Genomic DNA, 11,028 nt, shown 5'->3' with positions numbered 1-11,028 from the left:
CACCGCCCCCACCCCCACCCCAGCTTCCCCCAAAGATAAACATTCCAAGAAGGTCTGGATCAAAAATAAACCCTTATCAGATGAAGCCAGTTTTTCCTGGGCTGTGAGATATTTTAGCAATGATCTCCATCTCATTCCTTCAGCATTAATTCCTTCTCCTGCCATCAATAATCTTGTCTCTCCCTTCTCTCACCTCCCCATCTCTAACCTAAGGTGTTCTTGGGCCACACAATCCTTTCACCCCCCATTTCCCACATTTGCACCCCTGGTGGCCGTTATTTTGCCCCATCTGTCACAGTGGACTCTACCTTTGCTCCGTCAGGATATCCAGAACACTTTCTGCCAGCCAGATATTTTTGGCTGTAACATCTCCACCTGATTTTAAAGGGGCAAAAAAAGAGAGAAAAGCTCTTGATTAGCAACTCAGAATTCCAATACATCTCTTTACCCACTCTGTTAGTCCACCCTGTTTTCCCATCATTGCTGTCCTGAGTGCTGGAATAAACTGCCTCTTGCTGTATCAGGCTTTGAAGTTTCCCCCTTTGTCTCCAGAGGGTAGGGAGGAGAAGGTTCTGGAATTTTCCAGAAACTAGAGCTGATGTTTTTTCACAGACTAGGGGCGGGAATAGGAATACTTTGTCCCTTGAAAAGGAATGTTGCCGGGCTCGGTGGCTCAGCCTGTAATCCCACGCCTTTGGGAGGCTGAGGTGAGTGGATTGCCTGAGCCCGCGGGTTCGAGACCCGCCTGGGCAGCGAGATCTCATCTCTACAATAAATCAAAAAATCAGCTGGGCATAGAAGCGCATGCCTGTAATTCCGGCTACTTGGAAGGCTGAGGTGGAAGGATCGCCGGAGCCCAGCAGGTCAAGGCTGTAGTGGCCGGGAGTGGTCACTGCACTCCAGTTTGGGCAACAGAGTGAGACTCCAACTCAAAAAAAAAAAAAAAAGAAAAAGAAAAGGAATGTCTGAGAAGGAGAAAGGAGAAGTGCATACTTGGGAAAAAAGGTAAGGCTGGGAGGTAACATATGGCAACAGCCACAGTCCAGCAACTGGATGTCCTGAGTCTTATGCTCAGGCTCACAACAGGCCAACAGTTTCTTGTTTCCAGGTACCAACTTGCTTCAGAGCTTGCTATGGAACTTCCTGGGACAGAATTAACATGCAGCAATGCCAGACCCAAGTCTTAAGATGAGGATGGGGGCTCGGAGTGCCAAACTGGCAAGAAAGTGCCAGGAGAGAAGATAAAAATAGTCAGCACAACAATGCTATGCCTTACCCCAGGTCGCAATTAAAACATTCAGAGTTCACACAGTCACACATCACATAGATTAAAGTTCACAAACATCACAACAGGAGCATCAATGTTACATAAAAAGTGACAAGGTCATTTTTAAACAAACACATGCAATCTTGGGATTAGCCTCTTGAATATTCAGTGGCTCAGACAGATGCACCAATGCCAAGATGAGAATAAAACCTAAATGTCAGGGTCTGTTTTGTGACCCAGTTCGTCCCTCAAACTAGCCTAGCCTCCATCAGATGTCATAATTATTAGGTAGCAAGTGTTCCAAACATGGGTGTGGAGCAAGAAAATGTGTCCAGGTTTCCAAAAGCATAATGACATGGGAACAAATTATCTGCCCTCGCTTCTCTCCCCATTTATTCCTAATCTGATATGACATGAAACCTCAGACTGAAGACTGGCTAATATAGGCCAAATATTGTCAGACCCCGGGTTTGGCAGGAAAGAAAACGAGACAAGACTTACTGCTTTAAAAGGCCCCCTATGGGCCAGGTTCGGTGGCTCAGCCTGTAATCCCGCGCCTTTGGGAGGCTGAGGTGAGTGGATTGCCTGAGCCCATGGGTTCGAGACCCGCCTGCGCAGCGAGACTTCATCTCTACAATAAATCAAAAAATCAGCTGGGCGTGGTAGTGCATGCCTGTAATTCCGGCTACTTAGAAGGCTGAGGCGGAAGGATCGCTGGAGCCCAGCAGGTCAAGGCTGTGGTGGCCGGCAGCGGCCACTGCACTCCAGTCTGGGCGACAGAGTGAGACTCCAACTCAAAAAAAAAAAAAAAGGCTCCCTACGACTTAAGACTTTTTAAGCTGTATGTGTGTGTGTGTGTGTACATGAGAGAGAGAGAGAGAGAGAGAGAGAGAAAGGGAGAGTGTGAATGTGTGTGTGTGTGTGTCAGGGTCACCCTGTTACCTGTGCTATTACAAAGTATGTAGTGGCACACTCATCCTCACCACAGCCTCAACCTCCTGGGCTCAGGTAACCCTTCTGCCCCAGTCCCCCAAGCAGCTGGGACAACAGGCACACACCACCACACCTGGCTAATTTTATGTAGAGATGAGGTCTCGCTATGTTGCCCAGGCTGGTCTCGAACTCCTGGGCTCAAGCAGTCCTCCTGCCTCAGCCTGCCAAAGTACTGGGATTACAGGCATGAGTCACTGTGCCTGGCTCAATCAATTTCTTTCTATAACATATGTGGCCAGAAGATGTCTATGCCAGAAGAAAAGCATCTAAGCCACCCAGGAATTGAGTCCCTTAGGCACTTAATCATTCTCCACTGCCTGTATGCAGCCTCTGGGCTCCCCTTTCTCCTTTTTGCTCCTGCCAAACTCACCTGCAATCTGCTTCATAAATGTCATGCAAACACCATCGGCTCCCAGAACCCCGCTCTTCACTAGTTCCCGTACCAACCACACCAACTAGAGGAAAGAGGAAAAAACAGATGAAGAGCAGGGCCTGAGTCTGAGAAAGGGGCTAATTCAATCACACCTGAAAGGAGCACACTGCAGGTGAGGTGCACAATGGTAGGGATGTGTGGGCCCCAATTCTTCCCTCCCCTTCCTGTGAGAGAGAGGGTCCGTCCTCTGTCATGCCTTTGAGCTAGAGCCTGTCTTTTCTTTCTGGCCTTACCTGAGTACGGCAGGTATCCTGCAACTTCAGGTACTTCTCCATAAGTATCTGGTTGATTTTATTCAGGACAATATTCATGCCGTCACGACTCACCAGAGCCAAATCTCGGTAACACTGTGAAAAGTAAGGTTTGTGAGCAACCAGCACACTGATAAGGCTCCTGACCCCACCCAGAGTAGACGACCCCTTGCCCTCTACTCTCTTGAACTTAAATAACACCTATGGGATACTAAGGAGCAATGGAACAATTTCTATTGTAGACACAATCTGTCCACAGGGTTCCTCTATCCCAAACCTGTCTCCTGCTCAGTCACCCAGGGTGGGGAAAAGAACTGAATACCCTCTGGTGAGGTGCAGGAAAGCCTGCTGGGCAAGGCTCCCGGTCCTATCGCTGTCCCCCAACCTCCCTCCTTAGGAAGTGTCACACTGTTTGATGCCACAAGCTGAGCAAAACCAGGTGGAGGCCATCTGCTTTTCATCTGCCAGTAAAAGGTCACTGCAGAATGGATTGAGTTGAACAAGCCAGAAAGGATCCCAAAGAGGTTTTTAGACTTGGGCTGACCCAGCCAGAGGCAGCAAAGGGAGTATTAAGGGACAAGGATCCAGGGCAGGGCCCCAGACAGAAAGGGCAGAATCAAAACTAAATTTTCTTTTCTTTTTTTTTTAATTTTAGAGGCAAGATCTTGTTCCATCGCCCAGGATGGAGTGCAGCGGTGTGACTGTAGCTCACCGCAGCCTCAAACTCCTGGCTCAAGTGATCCTCCTGCCTCAGATTCTCAAGTAGCTGGGACTACAGGTGCACCTGCCACTGTGCCCAGATCAACTTGATTAACTAAATATCTTTCTTCTTTTTTATAGGATGCCCTTTGCTTCTGCCAAGTACTGAAAAAGGAGAGGTTCTTCAGGATACCCAACCCTGGGAGAGGTGAGGGAGGACATGCCAATTTCTTCTGTGAGAAACATTGCTTCCTGTCCTCTTAGAGCTTTGCTCGCCCTGTCTCTCTGGTAAGACCAGACTCCAGGAGGAATACCTTAGGGGACCTCATTAACAATCTCCTTTGCCTGCTGAGTTCTATCCTTGTCAGGGTCTCATCAAAAAAGAACAATTAGGTAGGCAGCTTCCCACAACCTCTGAAGGGCAATGGCAAGGACAGTATCAATAATAACAACAATAGTTAACATTCATTAATATGCACACAAACTTTATATTATATTACTGCAACCGATACACATACACGATACACTTTTGAAATAGGTATTATTTATTATTATTTCTATTTTTACAGATGAGGAAACAGGCATAGAGTGGTTAAAGTAATTCACCCCAGGTCATATAAGAGATTAGAGCAAGAACCTGGATTCAAATCCAGGCACTTCATTTTTATAGTCTATGCTTAACTGCCTCCTATATCAACATTAGAAAGAAAAGTGGCTGCTGGCCATGGCATTAAGGGCTCATGATGGTTTTGAGACTACTACATTTTTGCTGTTGTTGTTTGAGTTGGAGTCTCACTCTGTGGCCCAGGCTGCAGTGTAGTGGCATGCTCACAGTCACCGTAGCCTCGACTTACTGGGCTCAGGCAATCTGCCTCAGCCTTCCAAATAGCTGGAACTACAGGTACGCACCACCACGTCCGGCTAATTTTTTGATTTATTGTAGAGATGAGGTCTCCTCAAGTTATCCAGGCTGGTCTTGAACCTGTGGGCTCAAGCAATCCTCTCACCTCAGCCTCCCAAAGTGCTGGGATTATAGACGTGAGCCACCGCATCCGGCCGAGCCTACTACATTTCTAAACTTTCATCTTATACCTTCAGAAGAGGTATAGCCCTCAAGATCAGCTGCTCTCTGGCCTCAGTGTGTTGAGGGACTCCTAAGAGATTAGCTAAGTCACTGTATTATCCTGCCTGCATTATTCTTTTTTTTTTTTTTTTTTTGAGTTGGAGTCTCACTCTGTCGCCCAGACTGGAGTGCAGTGGCTGCTCCCAGCCTCGACTTGCTGGGATCCGGCAATCCTGCCTCAGCCTTCCAAGTAGCTGGAACTACAGGCGCGCGCTACCACGCCCAGCTAATTTTTTTGATTTATTGTAGAGATGAGGTCACCAAGTTGCCCAGGCGGGTCTCGAACCTGCGGGCTCAGGCAATCCACTCACCTCAGACTCCCAAAGGCGCGGGATTACAGGCTGAGCCACCGAGCCCAGCTGCCTGCATTATTCTTAAGTCAAACCACTTGATGATGAAAATAGCAATAGTTATCCAGCCCCCATGGGCCACAAACTTTTCATTCCCAAAGGAGAATTTATCCTTTGACTCTATGTGGGGGACGGGTGGGAGATTAAAAACAAACAAAGAAACAAGGAAGAGACACGGGAGCCCAATGAACTACTATCCATGTACTAGTCAACAGATACAGGTTGTTTAGTCCTGGAGGCTCCTGAGGTATGTCACAGAATGTGGAGAGGATGAGGTTGGTAGAGGCAGAAACAAAATCTGCGTCAGGTCAAAGATAGAGACACTAATAACCAGAGAGAAACCTTGTCTGGTCAAATGAAAGAAAAAAATCCCAGAAATGCCAAATAGATGCAGGACTGAGAAGAAAGAGTTTCTCAGGAGACACAGGGTCAGATGAAGAGAGCAGACACTGCTCTAATTCCTTGCTCCACCTAGAGACCTTTACTAACCAGAACTGCAGCTGGGTACCAAGAGGACCAGATCCCTGAGGCTGCCAGTTGTCTTACCAACCTTTGTGCCAGTTTGCTGACTGGTTTGGAAAAGGTCCAGATGGGGAAAAAGAAACTCATGAGAAACAGAAAAGAGAAGCAGAGAATCTCAAAAGAAAGGAAAAGTGAGAGAATGGCACTGAGACCGCACATGGATCCTAACCGTGCTGAGAGCAGTGATATTCCAACCTAGGCTTTCATAGCCTATGACCTTCTTTCTAGAGCTGCCTGCTGGGATAAGCACCTACACCAAGAACTGCTTGGGCCTGAGTCCTTGACCCTCTGATGAAGATAGACCTTGGCACTGATGTTAAACTCTCTCCTATTACCTTCATCTACTGACTGTTGGAGCCTGCACAGCTTAGGCCTCCAGTTAAGCCTCCCTCCTTACCACTGTTCCCCAGCAAATCCTGCCCCCAGATATTCAGTTCAGACATCAAACAAGAAATAAATAAACTAAAAGAATAGAAATATTTCTAAGAGCTGCCAAGAGGGCAGATGCAAATCAAGAAGCTACAACTGGGACAAAATCCAACCCATGCATATTTAACCCTCTACCAATATGTGATCTCCGTAACTGAGTTACCATGTTCACCTGTTCAACCCACACTAATCCTACCTACAAAGTCCCAGAGAGCTGGGCCAAACTCCCTGAACCTGCCTGCCAGTGCTAAGGAGACTCCACAGCTCATACTTTTCCAGGGCAGGCTTCTAATGTGCTCAAGACTCAGTTTCTACCGCTATCTATCTACCAACCCCACCTGTCACCTCTCAGTCTGTGAAGATTCAGGAACAACTGCACCTCAGATCCAACTGGAGGTTTCTATTTCAAAGGTGGAATCAACCCAATATAAACCTTTAGAAAATAGTCCCCTTGCTTTAAGCTGAAGCCCAAACAGTGCATTAGGGTCAGTCCTCATCAATAACTCCTACCTAAAACTTCTGCAGGACAGTATTTCACAAAATAATCATCCTTTCGGGGCGAAGGACCCAAGCTCTAGGGAGATACGTTACTAATTCTTCCATCCCACTCTGACCTGTCTCAAGGTCTCTAAATCAGTCACTAACCAATAGTTTCTCACTCACCTAAAACTGTATCCTCCTAATTCTGTCTTGACTGCTTTTGAAGAGACCTGATCTAGAAACAGTTTGGAAGTCTCACCGGAGGCCGGGCACGGTGGCTAAAGCCTGTAATCCCAGAACTTTGGAGGCCGAGGCAAGAGAATTGCCTGAGCTCAGGCGTTCAAGACCAGCCTGGGCAACTTGGCAAGACCTCGTGTCTACAATAAATATTAAAAAGAAATTAGCCAGCCATGGTAGTGCACGCCTGTAACTCCAGCTATTTGGAAGGCTGAGGTAGAAGAATCGCCGGAGCCCAGAAGGTTGAGACTGCGGTGGCCGCGAGCATACCGCTGCACTCCAGCCTGGGCGACAGAGTGAGACTCCGACTCAAAAAAAAAAGAAGACTCACAGGTAGGGGATTTATGTGGAAACCTTCAGCATGTGTACATGAATCCTGATGTAGCTGTCGACTCAAGGCAAGATACTTCACCTCCCCGGATGACCTAGGCCTCCCTTATGGGGCTGTTATAGGGCAAAAAGAAGAGATGCTCTGGTCTCTTGCTGTGTCTGGATGACTAAATTCATGACACAGGCCTTTACAATGCAGAGCCCAGTGGCCTCTTACTGTCATGTCAGGGAAAGAGCTAGAAACACCACACCACACCCACACACTGCCTCCTTCACTGAGGTTTACACTGGCTGATTCAGATCACCTGAAATAAACAAGACTTTCCACACTGGTCAAGTCAGTCTGCATTGAGATGATTATATGGAATTTTAACCTTAACTCTAACTCATCCACCTCCATCTCTGACAACAATTTCTTTAAAATAGATGGGCTAGACTGAATCATATAACTGTTTAACACTATCTAAATGAAGATATTGATTTGTCTTCAAGGATGTTGGGGATAAATTCAGTATGAAAATGAAATGGCAATTTAACTCAACAAGGTCCCAGCCCAGAATGGCTTTGGCTTTCCTGGGAAACCAAGAATTTGTGAATACTTACTGCCTTAACACCCACCCTCAGACCAGACCCTATTCCAGCTGGCATCAGAGAAGTACAAACAGATTAGGTTCCCAAGCCCATAAATCCTTCCCCTGAGGTTAATTCAAGCAGCTATGCCAAAGAACCACGAGCAACCCGCTCTTGTCCCTGGGAATGATTTTTCTTTGGTTCTTTTTGAGCATGAACAAATACCACCACCTCTGACCTCACAGGTAAACTGGGAGTGGCTTAGGTGGGGGCATGAAGCCATCAACCTCATATGGTTTTTTGGCAGGATCGAATGAGATCACACCTGTAATCCTAGCACTTTGGGAAGCAAAGGTTAGACGACTGCCTAAGCTCAGGGGTTCGAGACCAGTCTGGGCAACTTGGTGAGACCTCATCTCTACAATAAACCAAAAAGTTAGCCAGGCGTGGTGGCACACGCCTGTAGTTCCAGCTACTAGGAAAGCTGAGGCGGAAGGATCACCTGAGCCAAGTGGGCCAAGGTTGAGGTGGCTGTGAGCATGCCACTGCATTTCAGCCTGGGCAACAGAGTGAGACTCCAACTCAAAAACAAAAAGACAGATCTTGACTGGATCGAGCCTAACAGAATGCTGGGCACAGAGTGGTTTGTTTCTTTCCACATCACCCTTATTCAGGGACGAGTCAAAGGGACATTGAACTCCCCTATTCCAAGTCCTTCTCTTGTTAATGTCGTACAGTTAATGCCAGGTACCAGACACACACTCTAAATCATTATACCTAAGATTCAAAGGACACAGAGTTGTTGGAAAAGGGAAGTAAGAAGAGGTAGAAGACAGAATTTTGTTACTCTGTTATAAAAAGAACAGAATCTGAAGAGGTCATCCTGCCTAGTCCCTCATTTCCAGGAATAGACCCCACTTAAATCACTGCACATAAAGGAGAGTCTTCTGTTTGTGAAGAGCCCCAGACTAGTTTTCATGTACTATTCCTCAGAAGTCTGGCTCCAGTATACCCCAGCACTCTCTTAATCACTACATTATTTACTGCATCACTCACTAACATTAAGCTGTCTAATCTAAATCCCACTTGCCACAATGTTAAGCCTGCTTTCTGTTCACCTGCCAATGGCAGAACCTACAAACTAGAGGTCATGCTCCTCTGAGTAAGCACTCTCACGGACTTGGTTATACTTGTTCTCTTTTTTATTTTTTTTTTTGAGTTGGAGTCTCACTATGTCGCCCAGACTGGAGTGCAGTGGCCGCTCCCAGCCACCGCAGCTTCAACCTGCTGGGCTCCGGTGATCCTTCCGCCTCAGCCTTCCGAGTAGCTGGAATTACAGGCATGCGCTACCACGCCCGGCTGATTTTTTGATTTATTGTAGAGATGAGGTCTCGCTACCCAGGCGGGTCTCGAACCCATGGGCTCAGGCAATCCACTCACCTCAGCCTCTCAAAGGCGCGGGATTACAGGTTGAGCCACCGAGCCCAACTTACTTGTTCTCTTCTACTCCCTGGATTAAGTGCCAACCCTTTCAGCCTTGCCTCATAATTCTAAAGGTTAAAAGTATATGTGCTTTCTCACTCTCACAACTGCCTTTTCTTGCCTTTTACCTTCAGCATCTGGAGCTAGAGAAGGAACTTTAGGCAGATAATTGACCAATCCACTGAAAGTAAAACAGGAGTTATAACCATACTTGGAGAACAAGATCATCCAGCTCGGGTCAGAGAGCCTTGTACTACCCCAGTTAAGTACTGCCATAGTCCAGATCATACATGAGGGCCTGTGGGTCCAAAGCAGGACGTCTTACCTTCTGGGCTTGGGCAGGTTCAGTGAGGACAAGAGTAAAGAGGCCCAGGCAGATTTCCTCATGCTGAGGGGGGCCTTTGCATACCTGGAATGTGAGAAAAGGAAAAAATAAGTTGTCATTCACAGGTAGACAGTTCTCAAGTACAGCCTCTCCCAGAAACATGAGACTCCAGAGTAACATGAAAAAGGGAATCATCAACACTTAAATCTGAATATGTCCTTCTCTTTAAAGTGATGAGGAAGTTGGGTGTGGTGGCACACACCTGTAGTCTCAGCTACTTAGGAGGCTGAGGCAGGAGGATCACTTGAGCCCAGGAGTTTAAGGTTACAGTGCACTGGGATCACACCTATGAATAGCTACTGCACTCTAGCTTGGGCAACATAGCAAGATGCAATTTCTTAAAATAATAATAATAATGCTTAAAATTACTTCAGGTTATGTCTATAAGGCATATATGAAACATAAATGAATTTCATATTTAGACTTGGGTCCCATCCCCAAGATATCTCATTTTATATATATGTAAATTTTCCAAAATCTGAAAAATTCTGAAATTCAAAACATTTTGGTCCCAAGCACTTAGAATAAGGAATATGGCTAGGCACAGTGGCTCACACCTATAATCCTAGCACTTTGGGAGGCTGAGATGGGAGGATAGCTTGAGCCCAGGAGTTTGAGACCAGCCAGACAACATAGCAAGACTTCATATCTGCAAAAATAAGAAAATTAGTCAGGTGTGGTGGCCTGCAACTGTAGTCCCACCTACTCAGGAGGTGGAGGCAGGAGGATCACCTGAGCCCAGAAGGTCAAGACTGTGGTGACCTGTGATCGTGCCACTTCTCTCTAAATTGGGTGACAGAGTGAGATCCTGACTCAAAAACAAACAAACAAACAAACAAACAGTATAATAAGCAGATAATACTTATTGAGTATTCACTGTGTGCCAAGGATTACTTTAAGTCCTTTACATGTACTATTTAAAATCATTTCAACCAGAAAGATTGATCAGGAAATGTGAAAGATAAAATACATGAGAATGTTTTATTAAGAAAAAAAATTAGCCGGGCTCGGTGGCTGAGCCTGCAATCCCGCGCCTTTGGGAGGCTGAGGTGAGTGGACTGCCTGAGCCTGTGGGTTCGAGATCCGCCTGGGCAGCAAGACCTCATCTCTACAATAAATCAAAAAATCGACCAGGTGTGGTAGCGCGCACCTGTAATTCCAGCTACTCGGAAGGCTGAGGTGGAAGGATCGCCGGAGTCCAGTAGGTCGAGGCTGCGGTGGCCGGGAGCGGCCACTGCACTCCAGTCTGGGCAACAGAGTGAGACTCCAACTCAAAAAAAAAAAAAAGAAAAAAAAATTAGGCTGGGCTCGGTGGCTCAGCCTATAATCCCAGCACTTTGGGAGGCCAAGGTGAGTGAAATGCCTGAGCCCGCGGGTTCAAGACCCACCTGGGCAACTTGACGAGACCTCATCTCTACAATAAATCAAAAATTAGCCGGGCGTGGTAGCGCGTGCCTGTAGTTCCAGCTACTTGGAA

General features: G+C 46.7%; 1 protein-coding gene across 5 annotated transcripts in view; it reads right to left on the bottom strand.

The window, feature by feature from the left end:
* Nucleotides 1-11,028, bottom strand: part of INTS3 (integrator complex subunit 3) — a 47,041-nt gene that overhangs the window by 23,374 nt on the left and 12,639 nt on the right. For all 5 annotated transcript variants that reach the window (XM_008059322.2, XM_008059323.2, XM_008059324.2 and 2 more), the window contains exons 3-6: nt 9,492-9,575; nt 2,927-3,040; nt 2,631-2,715; nt 309-375 (exon numbers count right to left, since the gene is read on the bottom strand). In XM_008059322.2, the coding sequence (XP_008057513.1) occupies nt 309-375; nt 2,631-2,715; nt 2,927-3,040; nt 9,492-9,575 (350 nt within the window). The remainder of the gene's footprint in view (nt 1-308; nt 376-2,630; nt 2,716-2,926; nt 3,041-9,491; nt 9,576-11,028) is intronic.

Source organism: Carlito syrichta, unplaced genomic scaffold (genome assembly GCF_000164805.1).
Source record: "Carlito syrichta isolate Samal-C Ts95f unplaced genomic scaffold, Tarsius_syrichta-2.0.1 Scaffold303992, whole genome shotgun sequence".
Classification (NCBI taxonomy): domain Eukaryota; kingdom Metazoa; phylum Chordata; class Mammalia; order Primates; family Tarsiidae; genus Carlito; species Carlito syrichta.
The sequence above is the reverse complement of the archived record's forward strand: the minus strand, read 5'-3'. Positions and strand labels throughout refer to the sequence as shown.